We start from the raw sequence: 20,866 nt of genomic DNA, 5'->3' as shown, positions 1-20,866 counted from the left end.
ACCTAAGTAAGCAATCAACATTAACTTGGAGCATTCCTGACAGCAAGGCAGCATTTAAATAAACCTATCTTTGCATTTATAGATAGGTGGCCCAGGAGCTGGAGAGCTTTCCAAAAAGTTATCTAGCAAAGCTGGGATAAACCAGGAATAGATCAGAATTTCAGGCCAGACCACTTGACCACATCAATAGCCTTTAGAAGGTCTGTCTTGCATTTATTGGTTTGGGCCAGACAGCTCAAAACACTGAGGTTAGTAACATCAACCACGGCAAGCCTGCAGGAATTTGGAGAGGCTGACTTTGTGACAGGATTTCCTGCTGCTCTTTCCTCGGTGTCAGACACCCTGCCCCAGTGACTGGGCTCTAACCTCTCCGCAGCAGCCTAGAGACTACGCAGGAGTGGAATTTGGCCCATTGAGAACAGAAGAGTCCCATGACCACAGGGCTTTCTACACATAAAGAGCTTAACAATATCCCCCAGTCCATACCACGAGTTCCTTCTGAGTCTCAAGTTCTTAAAGTTTTCCCAACTAGAACTGCCTTTGCCTGCGGGACTCATTAAACCTCAGAGCGGATTTCTCTAGATGATGACCAAACAACAAACAAAACACAAAGCCAGGTATTTGGGAATGCAACACATGACACCCTCAGAGGGCAGGCCGACCCCTACAAGCCTGCCCAGGGGCCTATCACTGGAGGAGAGGACAGAACACAGAACAGCAGGAGTGAAGAAGCCCGCCTCTTCTGTGTGGTCAGTCCCTTGGGACAAGACTGCCTCAAATGCCATAATTTGGTTAACTGACCCCAATCCTTCAGGGATGCTGAAAAATAGCCCTGTTAGCCACAGAATTCAGAGCCCGATTTCTTTGTCTTCGTTTGAAATGATACCCCGGATGGAAATGAATCACTCCCTCTGGCCTGGATCTTCCTTAGAGAACTTTCCAGTTTGTCTTATATTGGGGTGATTAATATTTATGCTTGTCTGTCCCCTGCACTAAACTGTAAAGCAGGACAGATGTGATACATTTTGCACTTGGAGGGAACCAAGAAGATATTTGTTGATTATGACAGGAGTTTCTAAAAGATGACATTTTCAAAGTGGCTTCAATCAGCAGGGAGTTGAGAAGCTCCTTAGCAGCCACACGGAGGGGTAGGTTCGCTAGGAGAGTAATGAGGGCCGTTGCAAGATAAAATCCCAGGGGATTGGGAGATGGTGAGGGGTCCAAGGTGAGCTGGCAAATGCATGGCCATGGGAGGCATTCCAGAACCTCTGCTAACAACAACTACAAGATCCTAGGATCGGGCACACACTCCTGAAATGAACCCCCAGAAGAGCACCGGCTAAGAAGCAATGACTACTGCTTACCACACACTGCCAACAGGTCTACCCACAGCATCTGGACATTGCTGGCACCTGCCAGCCAAGCCTTGATCTGCTCAGACCCCCTGATCATCTTCTGAGAAATAGTAAAATCATAGCTTGCAGAGCTGGTATGACTTCAAGTCATCAATAATGTAACAGAGTTCCCATAAACACTAAGGAATTCATATAGTCTGAGAGCTGCAGGCAAAATACCCACTGAGCATCCAGGGGACAAAATACCATCACTCTCTATCTGTTATCTTGCCCAAAGTCATTTTTAATATGTGCCATTAAATATGTCACCAGATAAATACATATATTTAATATCAACGTGATCAATGTAACTGGCTAATTATGAACAACTATCTTTGTTTATCTAGAAACATATTTAAGATCATCAGGCTAAACAAACATACCCTTCACAATTAGGAAAAGATGAGCCACCACTCCTCCCTCCACACACACATGCATCACAAACAAAGATGAAATCAAATTATGTCAGTCCCGTTGTACGTTTAGGTCTGGTGGAACATAATTAGGAAAGCCAGAGATGTTTCACAGTGTAATTCCTCAAACCAAAATGCAAACTGAGACACAGAACATCTCCCCACCAAAGAATAAATAAAGATCCATTCTGACCTGATAGGGCATATGTCCTTCTTTTCCAGTCTCTCAGAGCTCCCAGACATCCAGTGAATATCTGTCCTTTATCTGGACAGCAAAATACACCTTCATTGCCGATAACTCCTTGTTTATATCTGTTAGTGTTAAAAGGATCTCAGTCCGGTGCTGGTGGTTCTCCAGAAAAGCTCAGGCAGCCAAAGACAGTAGGAAAAGACTTCCTCTACACATACACATATATTTAACTTTAGTTGCCTCCTAATAACTTCACTCCCTTCCTTTCTGGATCTGAATCATTGCGCCACGCTATGGAAAAGCTCGAGGACAGAGGAGTGAGACCCTGGCGCAGACATGAGGTCCAAGTCATCGGAGCAGGCTTCCGCTTCGTTTAAAAGAATCACAAGTGTGAGGAGAGTCAAGACAACCAGCCAACAGGATGTGTGTGGCTGGAGTTCCTGGCATGAAATCTTGGCTTTCATGTTTATTTTTGGATGTATTTTTCTTAGCCCTTTGATGCAAATTTCTGGCCTGGGAAGTAACCCTACAGTACAAGCTCCAAAGTTGCCAAAAGTAAGCACAGACTTCTGACTTGGGAGAAAGCACGTCCCTTGGCTTTTAGGTTCCAGCCAGTCCTCCGATGAGGTGTACTAACAGGCAGGCTGTGCGTCTGAGGCTGGGTCATGCAGTCTGGTCTCCCTGCTCAGGGCCACTGAATATTTACCTGAAATACCAGCCCACCTTGGAAGCCTCCCGTTTAAGTAAAAGTGAACAAATTTGAAATGATGTGCATGATAAATAAAGGACTTCTGAGATGTTTATGTTCTGATATTATGTTTTAAGTATTTGGTTTTAATTTTTCTGACAGCCTGAGACTGACAGGAACATCAAGTCTATTCAAGGCAGGAGCAGATGCCTCTGAGAAGTATACTATTCTAATAAGGGTTTTAAAGCACGCCAGCAAAGGCTAAGCTGCTGTTATTTCAATACTTCCTATTCTCACAGTGCCTTGAAGATTATTAATGGAAAAGGACTTTTTCTCCCTGCACAGTCCAAGAAGAGGCAGTGAATGGAAATAACTCAAAGGCTTTTCAGTTCCACAACTACCAACATAACTGGTAGAATCAAGAAATAAAACTCTTTGAAAATCAGGGAGTAGAGACAGATGTAAACATATTTCTGCAACAATATTCATACTCTTAGAAATACTCCTGTTTAGAAGTTGCATTCTTTGGCTAAGACAGAACATGCACTTAATTCCTCATTTTATCATTCAGTTTTATATCCCATAAAGCTTGAAATAGATTTTTGGTCACTTAATGATATTTACTGAGGCCGCAAACACATCTGGGGAATAAACTCTCCTGTATCAATCATTATGTCTGAGCAATGGTTCTCGGTGACATGGGATCCTTTGGTTAGAATAAAATCACAATGTGTGCCAAGAAGTTTCTGAGTGACAATTACAGCTAAGAAATCACTTTTATTACAGCATGGGTCAGACTATAAATTTTAAATATTGCCTTTATTTTTAGACATTGTCTTTTTATTGCTGTCTTTAAATTTCAAATGATTTCTTCATAAACACGTATTATTATTTTGAACATGCTCAGACATGGCTCACAGTGAAGGAAAGCTTTTGGCCAGAAGATGCTCATGCAATTGAAGCACAGTGAAGCAGGGGGCAGACCACTCGTTCAAGGACCTCTCAGTAGTGTCTTTTATGAATTTGATCGAAAGTGCCTCTTAAATCTACTTTTCTGAACACATTGGACTCACCTCATCATTAAATTTCATGTATTTGGGATATTCAATGTACAGATGTCAAAACATGCTGCAAAGCTGGAAGCATCCTCATATAGACACGACGTTAGAAAGTCAACAAGAAGAACAAAAAGCCCATTGCTGTAGTCATTTGTAAGCACTGGGAACTTGATCCTATATGTGCTGGGAAGAAACTCATGGATTTGGACAGTAAACCAGTTCTTTATTTAGTCCAAGAGCCACAAGCAATCATAAATGCCCACAATCTTGGGCCAAATATTAATAATTGGCTTTAAACTCCCAAGCCTACCCTTCGCTACTCTGCCATTTAACTTCCTTACTGAGGGTATGCAGTGCCACTAGTGCCAAAGAGTTGAAATTACCATTGTCTCAAGAACTAAATATGATGGGGGCGCCCGCATGGCTCAGTCAGGTTAAGCGGCTGCTTTTGGATCGCGTTCCCCCATCCCCGCTCAGTGGGTAGTCTGCTTCTCCTTCTTCCTGTGCTCTTCCCACTGCTCACGCTCTCTCTCTTTGTGTCAAATTATTAACTAACTAATAAATAAAATCTTTAAAACAAAAAAACTGAATTAAAAAAAAAAAAAACTATCTCCTGTCTCCTCTCCTTTTCCTTCTCTCTCCATCCCCCGTACGCTACTGAAAAATGAGATGTTTTATGTCCTGGATCGTGTATTTTATTAAGTCCTAATACCACAGATGCATAAGAAGGGGGATGCATTATTGACCAACTCTGAATAAAATTACCATAATTCACTTACATTAAGAAAACCTGACCATGTCTTAAGATGGAGCAACCCAATGCTCTCAAATCTGACCATAAATTAGCAACTGAAACATGGAAGGAGAGGGGGATAGAAAGCAGCTTTCATTAGGAAAGACAGAGAATGCAAAGTAAAGCATCAAGCTGTGACCTCAGTTCCATCTTGGGGAATACTTCCTTTGATGTATTTGTAGAGGCTATCGAATAATGCTTTTGGTTACATTTATGGGAATAACTTTTTAAAATACACTGGGTGCTACCAATTTAACTTACAACATAATAGACAATATAAAGCAAGAGGTATCTGGGATGAAATTGAATAGGATTTCAAAATCTCACATGTAGTTCTCTGAGTTTGTTCTCTTCCTGCAGAGTAGCCGGCGAAACTTGCCTTTGGTCAGGAAAGGAAGCAGGATTCCCTAGCTTTGTGTTGCCATTAAAGACCCAAGTGGAAGATTTAAAATAGACTATTTGCTCAGCCTATTAAAGAGCTACTCTCAGACTATGCTACCTAGGAGTGGCTACAGATCGTAATTTTTAGAGTTAGAAGAAGTAACTTAGAAACCTAGCCCTCAAGTTTTATCTGCCAGCCCTTTTAAATGACAACAGGACATAGATAAGGAGACAAAGCTAAACAAGAGGGTGCTTGCACAGTGGACCCACCATAACATTCTCCAAAAGTAAGTAGTTAAATGAGATAAACACGCACATTCATTCATTCATTTATTTTAAAAAGTTCTTATTTATTTATTTGGCAGAGATCACAAGTAGGCAGAGAGACAGGCAGAAAGAGAGAGAGGAGGAAGCAGGCTCCCTGCTGAGCAGAGATGATCCCAGGACCCTGGGATCACAACCTGAGCCGAAGGCAGAGGCTTTAACCCACTGAGCCACCCAGGCGCTCCAACACACACATTTAGATCCTTGATTCAGGTTATCTAATTTTTACTATTCCTAACCTATAACCCAACACTGAGTTCCTTACCTTGCCACCAGGAGAGGCATTATCTGGCTTCTCTTTTCTGCTGCCTTCTTCCCACCATCTCACAGTGCAGTGAGGCTCCTACCTGAACCCTTCCTGACATAATCTTCTCCCTTTAATGTTTGGTGGGCAGATCTATCTTAGACTTCAGCTGAGAGTGCGAGCTTGAATTTTAATTTTGCCAATGAGTAATTATTTACGAGTGCAATAAATGGCTGAGTTATAAACTCAATTATCTGACATAATCAAGGAATAGGTATTCTGAATATCAGATATTTTGCTAGCAGATCAGTGCTATATGTACAAGTAGACCATTCATTCAGACGGAGATAAAATCTATTTAATGATAATGATATATTCTACTCTGAAATAATATTATGACTCGGTAGGTTATTTTCGGCATTCTCTGAGTAGAACAGAAGCCCTTGCTGGAAAGCACCAGCCCAGCCAATCTCGTTTGCTGCTATATACACACCTGGCACACAGGAGATGCTCAACGAATGTGTGTTGAGAAATGAATGGTAGAATAAATTTAAGTCGGTCTTTTCTATTTCGAAGGTAATTTAGAATTTTATGATTTCTTAGGATTATCCCATAGTGTAGGTGCATCGTTGTGCCCATTAATAAATTCCTGACTCATGCAGATTTCTAGATAATGGAGTCTCTTGCATTTTCATTTTAGCCAGTTAAAATGATGACTGAGCAGGTAGTTTGCACTCTGTACTGAGTTACATGAACAGGCAAATAAATGAAGTGTCTGATTAATCTCTTACTCACTGTGAGGTTCAGTCCCCCGCCTGTAAATTAAGAAGTCAGACAAAAACTCTGTTCATTCTTTTCAGCTCACTTAAGTCACTGGCGGGGGAGATCAGAAATCTGCTCTGAGGTCACAGAGGAAGGGTTGGACCCACTGAGCTGCAGAATCACGTGGCAAGGCTTGGGATACCAAAGACCACCCTCAATATCAATATCCCCATTTAGTGATTTTCATTTAAGGAAATATCTGTGGAAAAGAGCCCTGCAATGCACTCAAGTGCACTCTAACTACAGGATCACACTAATCTAACTAACACATCACATATAGTAAAGCTCGCAGACGTGATGAACTTCCTGATGTACTCAGTAGCACCTTTGACACTTTCTTGCCAAAAAATGTTTGATTTGATCTCATCAAGTTTTTAGCTCTAACTTCCATTTAAAGGAGACCCTGGGGTAGGGGTGCAAAAAGATACCATGAGAAAACAGTCAAACAAACCTTGAATTTGGGAGAAACTGACCTGGCCTTTTTAACAAGTCAATGTCATGGAGAGAAAGAGAGATACAGAGAGGGGTAAGGAGGGAGGGAAGGCGAGAGAAAGAGACTGACTGACTGACTGACGGAGCTGTAACAACAAAATGTAATATGCGATTCTTTATTTGAACATGGTTTGGAATAAAACAGAAATCAAAGATAGTTATTGACTAAATATTTACTTATTTATGGGTATTTATGGGGAAATTTGAACTGTGGACTGGGTATTAGATATTAGGATATTATCTTTAGTTTTGTTAAGTGAAATGAAGGTGTTATGGGTATATAGCAGGGTATTCTAACTTTTTGGAGACTATGCTGAATATTTACAGTGAAATGTCATAATGTCTGTCATTTACATTAAAGTGGTTCAGCAAAAAAAAAAAACCCAAAAAACAACAAAGATGAAACAAATCTGGCTATATGTTAGCAACTGCCAAGCTGAGTTGGGTGCTCATTGTATTATCCTTTTGGATTTTCTGTATGTTTGACAATTTTTCTAATAATAAATTTTTTAAAAATGTTCACAGATAGCAGCTTGTCAAGAACTTCCTTCATAGTACTGAGAGCTTCTAATTAAAATAAAATTTTAAATATTTCCACAAACCATCCTCAATGAGCAACCTGAAGAAATCATGACAGACAAAAGCAGTTATAATGACATACATCACAGGTGGAAATCATTTTTGTTCTTAAACTGGTTTTCCAAATTTTCTTTTTTGGAAAAGACTTTTTCAGTTTACCTTTTAAACATAAAAGATTCAAAAAAAAAAAAAAAAGACTTATTTGCCTCAAGCTTGGTCCCTTTTAATTGACAGAAAACCTCACCGCACACACCTCATGCAAACCTACTTTGGCTTTGCCTTCCTAAAACTAGCTTTTGTCTCTGAACTTTACAGAGCAGTTGGAGCTCTTTAATATTTTCTAAGAGGAACATTTCAAACAAGCAACCCCGCAATTTATTCACTACTGCCAAGAATAAAAGTAACAGGTTTCACCACCAAGGCCTTCCAAGGCTTTACAGGACTTTTAAGGCAAAGCATCACTCCTTCACCTGCAGGTTGGCTCCCTTAATGCATGTGTCATTTGTTTGGCTCTGGAGGAAACTATTTGATTACACAAAATTCTTTTTAGATCAAGTTTAAAATCTTAGCCACACCGGGACAAGTTGCAAAGCCTGCCAGCTCGATGGGTTAACACTTGGACATACTGAGCCAAGGACAAAGATAAGGAACAACCACAGGTTAAAATCAGAAGCTTGCAGAACTGAAAAGGAATGAGCGTGAAAGATGCAAGGCTTAGCTGGGCCTTTCTAAGTGCTTCACTTGCCGTTACTGCATATTAGATGATTTATTCCCCCCACTTCTTGTAAATGAAGCCCCTAAGAGGCGTTGGTAAGCAGCGGTAAATGCAAAAGCCCCCAGTGCCCGTTGGCTCCATCCACCGCTGTGCCACCTATGCATTTTGAAGTTGGCAAGTCACCAGACATCTTTATGTCCCTCATTTCCCATACCTTATTATAGGGCCCATCATTTTTAAAAGCATTTAAATGAAGCAGATGTTAACCCCATTCATTCCACTTTACCAGGGAACATGTCAACGATGATTTTTAAAATGCAAAAGAAAATGTCAAAGTATTTTGTTCCCTGGTTAAGAATACATCTGTGGAATAGGAGGGAAGAAATACATAAAACACTCTATGGTCATTCAGGAAATAATTATAAGGTATGTCAAACCACAGAAAATTGAGCAAGCACTAAATTAAAAAAAGAGGGGGGGGGAATGTCTTGTGTCAAAATGGCTTTTTCACTCACTCATTTCAAAAACAAGTTTTGAAAATTAAATTCCATCTACCGGCTCAGAACAGAACACATTAAGGCTTGACTGTAATGCCATTATCCATGTGGCAGCTCCCTTTCTTTTCTGCAACTACGTTAATTGACAACGAAGCCTTGGGGCTCACCTCCCATAGAGCCTTGAAGTCCTTCTGCTCGATGCGGAGCAGTTCACTGCTCTCCCTGGTAACGATGGTCGCATGGCGGGGTGTGTTGTCCAGAATGGACTCTCCGAAAGCTGTCCCAATTCCCAGAGTACAGATGGTCACTGCATCCTGAGAATCCCCAAAATTGGTCATTAGAAAATTAAACATTTAACCGATAAGGGTGAGTTGCCTTTTCTTTAAATTTAAGCATAATTTATACAAAATAAAGCACTCAATTCAATTGCACCCAAGTTTTGACAAATACATACTCCCATGTAATCACCAACAAAATCAAGACATACAACATTCCTATTACCCTGAAATTCCTCTCGTGCCCTTTTCCAGTCAAGACCCTCCCTTCAGTGAGAATCAGTGTTCTGATTTCTATTACCATAAGGGAGTTTAGCTGGCTTTATTTTTTTTTTTAAGACCTTTATTTATTTATCTGAGAGAGAGATCATGAGCAGCAGGGAAGGGCAGAGGAAGAGGAAGAAGCAGTCTCCCTGCTGAGCAGAGAGCCTGATGCTGGGCTCCATCCCAGGACCCTGAGATCATGATCTGAGCTGAAGGCAGACGCTTAACAACTGAGCAACCCAGGCACCCAGAGTTTAGCTTGTTTTAAAACTTCATGCAAAATCAGTCAGACGAGGGACACCTGGTTGGCTCAGTCAGTTAAGCACCTGCCTTCGGCTCACATCATGATCCCAGGATCCTGGGATGGAGCTCTGCGTTGTGCTCCCTACTCAGCAGTGAGTCTGCTTCTCCCTCTGCCTCCTCCCCCCTCTCCTACTCTCTCTCTCAAATAAATAAATGAGATCTTTAAAAAATTGAAGAGTCAGACAATATGCCCTCTTTGGTGTCTGGCTCCTTTTGCTCAACATCATGTCTGTAAGATTCATCCACATTGTCGCATGGATCAGTAATTTTTTTCCTTTTACTGACAAGTACTTTTCCACTGCGTGGATACGCCACACTTTGCTTATCTGTTATCATACTGGATGAACATTTCGGTTGATCTCGTTTAGGGATATTATGAATAAAGCTGCGAGTAGTAACCTTGTTCAAGTCTTTCTGCGGACAGGATTATCTTTCCATAGGACTACTTTCTGTTTTAAGAAAAAAAGAGGGAATCTTTTGAAAATGAATGGAGTTTTTTAGTGAGAGGATCCAGTTATGATATTTCAGTAGGTAACTGGAATAGGGAGGCTGTCCCGTCACCTTGTCTTGAAGAGATGAGGAGACGGAGGTCGGGGTGGGGGTTGATTAACACGGCCCCTGCCCACACACACAGTAAGGGATACAGTCAGAGTCTAACCACGGCTCTCTGGCTGTGGATTCCAAGCTTTTTGTATCGTGCTGCCTCCTGCAGCCACAGCAGAGTAAAAACAGCTTCAGAAGAGGGACAGTAGTGGCTAGTTTATAAAATGCCGGGAAGCAATGATTTTAGTTTCTTAAGGTACACTAAAAAAAGCAATTCCCAACCTGCATGTGACATTGGTGATAATATTTGTATTTAATCCTAACTCATTCAAATAAGGGAAATAGCCCCTCAAAGTCACCTGGACATTAATTTTGCAGGGCGTTATCCACTAAGGGAGATACACAAGGGAAAATCTCTGAGTGAGAAAGCACAGTTTTCCTTTCATGCATCTAATACACGATAATAGGCAAATGTTATTAAGATCAAGTTAGTGACTCTGTAATCACATTACTAAGACAAATGCTCGTAAGAATCCAGTTCCTTGAACCATAGAAAATTGCTTCTGCCCAGATATTACCATATACAATTGTGTTCAGGAAAATAAAATCAATATCTCAGAAAAGAAAGAAAGATTGGGGGGAAGTGTAAGAATAGCCTGTTAATAAATTTTCCAAAGAGGCAACTGCAAACAAATTCAGTCAGAAAAATATCCCCAGAACTGAAGTATCAATGTTCAGTGAGTTAGGTAACTGAGTAATTTTCAAATTCTAGTAAAAGCATGAAAGGATCTATGATAAATCACGGACTTCCATAAATTCTTTAGACTATCAGGTTCCCTTGAGAATCCCACTTGCCTCCTTTCTCATCTGGACACTTCAGAAAGGATTCTTTTGTCTAATTTGTATTTTCCAGTGTGAAGTTCTATTTTAAACCTGACCAATAATAACACTCCTGCTACCATCTTCGTAGCTTAAATATCTAAGGTTATCCACACAGTATAACACAAAAGAACTGAGAAGATCTGTTATTCGTGAGCTACTTGTATATTTTTATGGGTTGAACTGACTTCTCTCTTGCCTCCTACCTCTGACTATGTAGTCTGTCACCAAAAGGTATAGAAAGAATGTCACAGGCTGTGAAAAAGCATATGAGCCTGGCCTCTTGCTAGTGAACAGCTCTTGTGACAAAAGACTGAAGGCATTCTTGGCTGGCCCTGGGAGAATTTAATATTCCCTGTGCTTTCCATAGATAACATTAGTCCTGTTAGCATTGTCAGCGCAGGTCATAGGTCAGGACCTCTCCAAGGGGACACTCCTAGCCTTCGCCCTTTGATCAAGCACCTTGGCCCATTTCCAGGGTCCCTCGCTCTCCCACCAGAACCGAGTATGAGATCCAACCTTCCACATTGCCTCCTTCATACACGATCCTCTTCAGTTTAAGGTCAGGCCGTCACAAACACAAGATAGGATCTTGAAATTAGGACTGGAAAACCTCACCTGAAAGGAGTACTGCTTCTAAGTTCAAACTTAACTTTCAGCAGACTCAGTATTTTTAGGACAATTGCACTTAGAAATCTGAATAGATTTGGGAAGTATGGATTGGGCACTGGAAAGATAAGGGTCCTAAGAAGAACATTTTCGCTCTGAAGATCACTCGCTACCTTTGGAGTCCACTTTAGAGTGCTATTTTTTTTTTTTTTGATTCCCAGACAGGGCATGGCGATGTGCTAAGGAGAGAGTTATCCAAAAGAGACATTTGCATTCCTGTGAGCCCTCACTTAGCAGAACTCAGACAGGTTGCTCAGTATGTACACTGAAAGGCATGATGAATGTGAATCCATGCGGTGGAAGCAGTCTTACTCAGGCCCACATTCACATCCGACCAGATCCCTACGGTCAGACTTAGGCTCATCGCGTGCCTTTGCCTGCGGCTGAAAGTGTCTATTTCTGAATGGAATACCACTGTTTCTTTAAAGCTTACACATACTCTAGAGATCTGCTCATGTCTCCGTACTTATTTAACAGAGACTACTACTCAGGCTGTTTTGTTTTCTACTCATTCACAGATGAAGGTACAGAAAGGCCACCAGCAAGAAAATATTTACGGTGACACAGAGGCTGAAAAAACTGGCTGGCACCTGCTCAGGGAATATAAAATATTAACAACAGCCAAGAAATGTTCTACTTTGTGATAAGATGGCAACTTCTTTTAAGAATTTTCAAACATGAAACGTAGATTTAAAACCTGGAATGTCTGCAGCATAGGAAGGCAGATGTAGCCGATGTGGCTGAAGTCCTGTGGGACCTCCCCCACTCTTGGCCTCAGCCCACCCCCGAGGTCACCACAGCTTTCTGAACAGCTGCCATACACATGTATGGCTCTCTCGGGCATCTGCACTGCCCCACCTGAGGCCAGAGTGCTGGGCAGTCAAGGCCTGTAAGTGGTGACCTCCGCCAAAGAGGCAGGAGAGTAAGTAGGAAGAGAAGTACACTGGCTTCCTAACCCTACATGGTTTCTTAGATGGTTGCCTGGAAGACTGAGCCCAGTTGAAATCCTCTCACCACACTTTTATTGGCTTTCCTTCTTCCTTGTCTCACGTCCCCACTCCCTTACAAGGTTTCCTGGGGTCATCTTCAAAAAAACCACTTGCAACTAAATCCTAGTCTCTAGGTCAGCTTCTGGGGCAACCCACAACAAGAGACTGGGTTAGCCAGACATGGCTGTGCGAGTCCTGGGTTACACGGAGACCTCTGGGGAGGTGCTGGGCTGAACCAGCATTCTTAAAGGGGACTTCTGCAATCGGGACAGATGGCAGCTTATCACTTTCTGTTTTGCAGCAGACACATAGTAAGTGTAATACCCCTTGGGTGACACATGGAAAGATTCCTTGTGTTAGTAGAGCATACTGGGTCTCTGAGGCCAATTCCACTCTATCAGGGGTGAGGGGGCTCGACAAAAGAGTGACCTGTGGCATGTCACTGACATGTCATCTGGTTTCTTCATCTCATCTGATGCAACTGTCTTTCACCTGTAAGTCAACCTGATCCCTCCTTTTCCTATCCTCTAGAACACTTATTCACCCACTTACCCTTAACAGTACACAGCCTACGCTGTGTGGGCCTGCAGGCAGGAATCCGTGTGTGCAAGTGGAGTACCATGTGCCATGCACTGGGCCAGGTGTCTCGACTATGATGCCTTGTTTATTCCTCACAACAGTTAAACAAGATAATTTATTTAAACTGCTTCACACGGGGTGCCTAGGGGCTCAGTGGGTTAAAGCCTCTGCCTTCAGCTTGGGTCATGATCTCAGGGTCCTGGGATCGAGCCCCATGAGCAGAGAGCCTGTTCCTCCTCTCTCTCTCCCTGCCTCTCTGCCTACTTGTAGATCTCTGTCTGTCAAATAAATAAATAAAATCTTTTAAAAAAAAAAAAAACTGCTTCACATGGAGTCTGACTCAAAATAAATGTTTAATAAATTTTGGATATTCTTACTGATGGTAATATTACAACAATCCTGCAACATCATTGCTATTTCATAGGCTGAGGAAAATCAGGCCCAGAGATGTTCAGGAACCCATCCAGGGGTCTGGCTAGCAAGCAGAAGAGTTAAGACTTGAACTAGTCAGTTTAAGCACCTCTCTGTATACCTCTTTAATTACCATATGAAATTGAAGTACTGCTTGCCAACGCTCAGTAGGAAAATCAATTAAATGATCATTAAACCCACACAGGTTTTTTTTCAATCAGCCAGTCTATCTATCTATCTATCTATCTCTCTATATTTATCCACGTATATTGAGTCCAAGTCTCTAGGAAAATAGAAAATAGCACTGCTCCCCTTCTAGCCTTCCAATTCCAATACTGGGGTCTGCTTGACCCTCACCAGTGGATCAAATCCAATGCAGGCAGGGGCACCAACTCTCTTTCTCATTAGAAGAAATGTAAACAATCATCAGTTTTCCCCACTCTGATCCTCTGCCCCAATTCTGATTATAGAGCTCCTACCTCAGTTGGGGAGACGGAGTTTCTGTCTTTCCATGGCTCTCCTTTGGTAACCGCCTAGTATCTTAATTCTTTTCAAAATGGCCAACTGCCTGGTTCTGACAGTGCTCTCTGGGCCCCAGTCCCTCCCCAGAACCCTTCTGTGGCCAGGCTTGTTCATCAGCACACCTGGCTACCCTCTTCCATCACTGGGCCTGACTCCCTGCCCATCATGTGACCACTAGTTAGACCTCTTCAGCCCTTCATCCTACTAACCTGGGGTCCATGCTGCTCCAATGTTCAGCCTCCTCTTATGTCCTGCCCAGCATGCCTGAACATGGCCTCAAGACAGCTCCTACCTCCACCATGAATGGCGTCTAGTTTCCAGGCTCTCCTCCTCTACCCAGCTATGCACCAGCTGAAATCATGAACACTATCTTGGCACAGTATGTGTTTCAGTAGGATAAGCTGGGTCTGATTATCTCCATTCACAAAAGTTGGTGTCAATAAGTTAGCAACCATGTCACCAAAGCTACCCTGATGGAAGGCAAGGGACAGTGGACAAAAGACACAGACCTGGAGGTGCCCAGAGTCCGATAGCTCCATCCCTGGTGGGGAAAATCCCCTGCAGGCAGTGCGGTGAGGAAAGCATAGCCTTGTAGACCTACATTCAAAACTCTTCTCTGCCAATTGTAGCTGTGGGTAGAATGATCCCAGGATGCACAATACCCTCATTTATGAAATGGGCACCACCTTTCTTATAAGATTATTAGCAGGATTCAATATAAATAAAATGATATGTAGACAGTTTGGTATGTTCTTGGCACACAGTAGATGCTCCATACATAATGGAAAAGATAGTCACATTGATGTACATGTATAGGTTAACTACATTTCTAAAGAGCAAATTATATTTTTCTATTATTTAAGGAACAGAGAATTTCCACATTCATTTCGTGTTAATCTTCAATTAACGACGGTTTTTCAACACTTAAATTCCAAGTTTCTCTGTCTCTCAGTCCGGATGTCAAGTGGTTTGAATGATCTGCAAAACACTTCAGCTCTCTGGGGGAGCTTGTATTCAAAGGAACCCTTCTGACGAATCCTGCTGCAAATCAAAGAATCCTTTTGTGCTGCTACTAATCACCCCTTAATTTGTCTGCTTTGTACATCTGAATTATGATATACTAGGTTTTCTTAAAGCAGGCGTTGTCATATGAAACGTTTTGTTTGTTGCATTATAAACATAGCTACACTATGAGAATAGGAATGGTGTTAAGAAAGCCAAAGGCTACGCATCACTGATACCTGAGGTAAAAAAGTGTACCTTGCAAATGTGTATACACATCTGCTGAAATCCAGCTTACATGAGTTACAGGCAATCTGATGAAATTTAAAATAACTAACAGTCATCAAAACAGACATAAGAATTCTCTGTGATAAGTACATCAAGGTTTTTTCTTAACTCTCCTGTAACTTCAAGGGATATCAGATTTTTAAAGCAAGCATATTTTAATCATTTATATATTAATGACTCAAGAAAAATTAACTGTCTCATAGCATGTCTAGGTTTTGACCACACGTTAGGTTTAACATCAGGGAACAAATTGGTCCTTTAAGTGCGTAGACCCTGAAACGTAAATTCTTACAAAGCAGATATTTCTATGATTTTTATTTTAGGTCTGTATGCAGCACTTGTCATTAAGTCTGGTAGTCCCTGGGTTTATTTCATGAGCTTCAATTCAGTACAGGAATTTATTGAGTGCTCCAGATCCTTTTAAAAAATAAAAATGTAAAGATACCTAAGCTCTGAATTTGTCAAGACATTAAAACTGCATGTGCTCTCTGAAGAATTTATTACCAAGCACAAAGGCAAAATACTCCCAAGTGACATGTGTATTTTTCCTAACAGCGAAGACAGGTTTGTTACGTTGACAGCACGTGGCTGGCATTAGGGTGCTCCAAGCAGCGTAACAAGATCATTCAAGCTGGCTGCAGGAAGTTTGGATGAGAATGGACCATCATTAGCATTCTGATAACTGAATCAGAGAGGCCAGCTTCACTGCTGCAGAGCCAGTGCTGCATCCACCCAAACAAGGAATTAATGGCAACAAAACAAACCACAGCACGTGCGGGCCTCACGAAGGATGCTAGCTAAACTCCTGATACCTCCCTAACCAATAGCATGACCTGAGCAGACAAGTCACAGGAGATGACAAACAACTACGGTAAGTTGGCAGCTTTCACATTTCAAGGGCTCATTAAATGGTCTAGAAAAGGTTCCCTCATGACAGCATGTTCTCTGCCTGAAAGTAATGGGGTGAAATGAGAGTAAATGAGAATGTCAGACAGGCTAAGCCAGAAAGGCAGAGAGAGCCATGTGACAGAGGGACATGCCCGTCCTTCAAATTTCATAAACAAAACCCCAACATTTACAAACGTCTTTGATGTAGAGACAAAGAGAGGGCAAATAAAACCACATTTTACTTTAGGAGAAGTACCAATGAGAGATTGTTTTCCAAAACTGGACCAAAAATTGCCAGAGAATGTCACAGAAACAGATGAGAGGGTAGATAACATCCACGTGCCAACAGCAGCCAGGACTCTCGGATCCCACGGAATGGCTGAGCAATATGGATTGTTGAAGTCTTGCCATTCCAATATTGCGCACATTTCCTGCTTTCTCTATGCTAGCACTGCCCTCTTGTGATAAAATGAGAACATTGCAGGCATTGCAATAGGCAGCGCCCCACTCTGGGCAACAAATACTTCCTTTAGGAATTAGTAAGGAAAAAGTACAAGAACTCCTGCTCTGTGGCAAGCTTTGTATTAAGTGGTTTAATAGACTTTAGTTCATTTAAGGTAGGAATTATCCCCAACTTATAGGTAATCTAACTTGCCTAAAGTCACACAGCAATGAAGTGGTAGAGAGGATTTGAAAAGAGGTTTGATTTTAACTGCTGTGTTGTATTAGGTAAACACACTTTAAAAAAGCGTCTATTACAGAGATGTAGAATTTTTTTAGTATATGTGCTGCCGAAGCGAGCACGAGATGTAGAATTTTTAATGAATTAATACATCATCTTATTCTGTATTTTGTAGCATGGACTCCTAGTCACTAAACAGCCATCAGAAATTCTTTCACATGACTGGAAAAATAGACTTTTTGGGTATAAATATTAATTATTAAACCTGATATATTTCTAGGATTTAAATATTTATTACCATGCCAAAAAAAAAGCCATTCATTTATAAAATCTGCAGAGAAAAACAGGGCCCTATCTTTCTCTTTCTTTCTGAAACACACAGTCACAGAATTAAGTATGGCTGCTTATTTATTGTTTCTGAGTTTCCTACTCACTGTGTATCACTTGTTCCAATGTTCACTTCTCACCCAAAATCCATGCAAATATTAACAAGAAAAGCGTACACCTATAGCATTATTCATTCTAGTAGGAACATAAAATCTCCAACTTAGAAGCCATTGGCTACCAACTGTAGCCAAGACAGGCAGGTTCTTGAGTACAAAGTTCAGCTGTGGGCATCTGAAGGCTTTGTGTCCCGGTTAGGCGTAGGTAAGAGACTGAGCATGGGGACAGGTATCAGTGGGAACTGGGAGGATGAATCCTTAATGGGACTGGTGCTGCCAAGTGGAAATTACATGAGCATGTGAGCCAGGTTGGATACTGTGGGTTGGTGGCATGGTCTGTGGGCAGGTCCCCTTGGTCAGCACACAGAGCTTCAAGGGGTAAGACAAAGAATAGCCAAGGCAGAAAAGGTACCTGCTAAGTTGGAAGAGGTGCTTCTGACAACTACACATGGACGTGCGGTATGGGTGTTTTGAGAGAAGGTTTTGTTTATGGAGTAGTGGAAGCAATATAATTTACAGGAAGATATTTCCAAGGATAGCGGTCTCTAAAAGTTCATCAAAATAACAGAACTAGAATAGTCTGTTTTTTCCCAAAATCCTCCGCACAAACACAGTTTCAAGGCCATAGCAAAAGAAATGAAAGCAATGTAACATCAGCCCCTCAGGGAAGGTCTCTGAGACATAGGGCCCTTTATCTCTTTCTTCATCCAGAGGCTTTTGTCTTTCTCCTCCAGTCTGGCTTGAAACCTCAGACTGGGGGGACACACCCGAAGGGAAAGTAGGGAAGCAGGACAGTGTTGGCTTGGGGCTCTGCTAAGGGAGTGTCTGAGAGGGAGAGAAGTTGGTTCCAACCAGCACTCAGTAGGATTTTATACCACTGTCTGATGTGTCCTGAGTCAGAAGCAGACCCACAGGGTGATACAGAGTCTGTCTGCTAGGTCATGCCTCCCCAGCTGGCAGACTTGTGGTTTCTACACTAACTGGGTGGACCAACTCCAGGCGAAACTGGGAGGTGAGCCATCCTCGCTCCCCACAGTCCAATGGCTTTTTGTCTTTATCCTCCCCTCCCAGGAAAGGGCCTGAAGTTTATATTACCACTAAGTGGAGTTTTTGTATTTTAATACTTTTCCGAAATGTGGAATCAGTAGCTCTTTGTCAGAATCTCAGGCACCAGTGATCCAAGGGGTCAAAGAAGGATCTATCCACCACCACCACCACCCACGGACACTAGAGACTCTCAGGAGCGAGTGCCCACTTAAGACCCCTTGCAGACACCCAGGCAAATGGCTGCACATGCCGGTTAAAGGTAAGGATGGCAAGAGCAGGGCATGGATTGGGTAATGAAGTCATGGTGATTTCTAGCTCTGTGGGTCACCACTGTGTCATCTTGAGCAGGCCACCCATTCACCTGGGACTTGAGCAAGATACAATCCAGCTGGGCCTGCCTGCTAGGATGGCTCAAACAAAACAAAGTAAATGAAATGCTTTCGAAATGAGGAGAGTTACTGCCACTACACTCCTAGCATGCCACCCATGAGAAGGAAGTGTGAGTGACCCTCAACCTGGAGTCCAAAGAACTAAAGAAGAATCTGGCAAACCAACCATAGGGAAGGCAAGAAGCTGTGTTTTTTTAACCTAGTGTGCAAAAAAGTATAAGGGAATGCTGAAAAAGGAGAAAAAGTATTATCCTAAAGCAGGCAGAAAGGTAATAGAAATTTATAAGCCAAATAAAATATTTATGCTCTTCGTATTCCTCAAATTTATGTGTAGTTTTATCTTCTATCACCATATAAAAGAAATAGGGTGATTTTCTTCAGAAAAAAATTCCATCAGATCAATAATGCCTAATAAATGTATGACATAAAAATACTATTTCAGAATCTGTGAAGAGTTGTCTTTCTTACGTGCTCCTTATTTCAATTGCTGGCATCACCAACCTACCCCTTCTTCTGAGTCAGAATCCTCACTTTCCTTCAGGCCCCATACATCCCATCAACACAAACTCCAATCCTGTCACCTCCACCTTGTACACAGGGCCTCAATCTTCCTCCCTTAGCATCCCTACGTACCTATCCCACCCTGTAACCTAGAAACCTTTTTGAAGAGATGGGCCACACTCATTTAACTGAGGATCTAAAAGGTGGTGTAAAGAGAGCCCCACACCCCAGCAGAGCTTGTCTTAGGTGGAGCAAACGTCTGTAAGATGGACTCGGAGGTGAGACGTGTGGAGCTCTGAGCTGGAATCAGGTGGATGGTTGAGGGAGCTACAGGGGAAAAGCTTCACTCCACATTCATTATTACTTCTGGGTGGCACCTGTACAACCATAATGGTCAAGGACCTGAGCCCCACAACCACAAAGAACTGGCTCTGATACCTAATGGCTATGTGGCCTTTATTTAGCATCGCCCTGTAAAATGACACTAACGATAGCACTAAAGGGGGAAGGGCCCTGTAGTTGAGCAACCGATGAAATAATGCATGAAAAGTGTTTTTCACACACCTGTAGGGGCGCTCTATTACCACGATCTATGTCTGCTCTTATGCCAATATTCCTGCCAAGCTAACATCCTACTGAGGGGTTAAAGGGCATCTCTGAAACTCAGAGATAATTTTTGGAATTTTTCACTACCATCTCTGACTTCTGATTCTCAGATGAGAAGAAAGGCACACAGGTCAGGGAGAAACTTGAATGAAAATGGAGGGGCAGGCTAGCAAAAGCCCTACTCACTTTTAAAGATTCACTCTTCTGTGCTGTTACCTATTTTCTCTTTCCTTAATCCACTCTTAGTCTCTTTAACTTTTCTTCTTTTTCTTTTCCTGCCCTGCTTACCCTTTTTCCTGTGTGAGCAACAGGAAGAACATGAAATTTGGAGTTTGTCAGACCTGAATTCAAATCTTCAATTGGCCACGTACATTTGTGTGGCCCAGGGAAATTTACACCTAATGTCACTGAGCCTTGTTTTCAAGCCCAGCTGTAAAACAGAGCATGAATGCCGAAAGATGATGCACACAGAACCCCTAGCAAGTAAGCTACACTGAAGGCACTTACCAAAGTTGCTTCTGGTCTCTAGGGGTAGCAATTTTAGGTCTTCCCTTGCTTCTCCCATGGCCCAAGCTCATTTCACTCCCCATTGGGGTAACTGATGGTTAATTTTATATGTCAGCTTGGCTTAACCAGGGTTAAGTTAACTTAAGTTAACTTTACAAGTTGTTCAGTCAAACATTAGCCTACATTTTATTGTAATCTACAGATACTGTTTAACATTAACAATCAGTAGACTTTAACCAAAGCAGATTATCCTCTCTAATATGGGTCGGTTTCATCCAATCAGTTGAAGGACTTAAGAGCAAACATGTTTCCCTTGAGGTTTCCCAAAGAAGATGGAGTTCTGCTTTCAGACTGTGACACAGGAATTCTGCCTAGGTTTCCAACTTTCAGACTCAAGACTGCAGCATCAAGTTTTGCCTGATCTTCACCCTGTTGGCTTACCGTAGGGATTTCAAACTTACCAGTCCCCACAATCATGTAAGTCCATTT

At 42.0% G+C, this 20,866-nt stretch overlaps 1 protein-coding gene across 3 annotated transcripts in view; it reads right to left on the bottom strand.

Annotated features, from left to right (window-relative positions):
* The window catches only part of RAPGEF4 (Rap guanine nucleotide exchange factor 4), a 286,340-nt gene that overhangs the window by 206,054 nt on the left and 59,420 nt on the right, over positions 1 to 20,866 (bottom strand). For all 3 annotated transcript variants that reach the window (XM_044242346.1, XM_044242349.1, XM_044242347.1), the window contains exon 4: positions 8,758 to 8,904. In XM_044242346.1, the coding sequence (XP_044098281.1) occupies positions 8,758 to 8,904 (147 nt within the window). The remainder of the gene's footprint in view (positions 1 to 8,757; positions 8,905 to 20,866) is intronic.

The sequence above is a fragment of the Neovison vison genome, chromosome 3 (genome assembly GCF_020171115.1).
Source record: "Neovison vison isolate M4711 chromosome 3, ASM_NN_V1, whole genome shotgun sequence".
Taxonomy (NCBI): domain Eukaryota; kingdom Metazoa; phylum Chordata; class Mammalia; order Carnivora; family Mustelidae; genus Neogale; species Neogale vison.
This window is presented reverse-complemented; position numbering and strand designations above follow the sequence as displayed.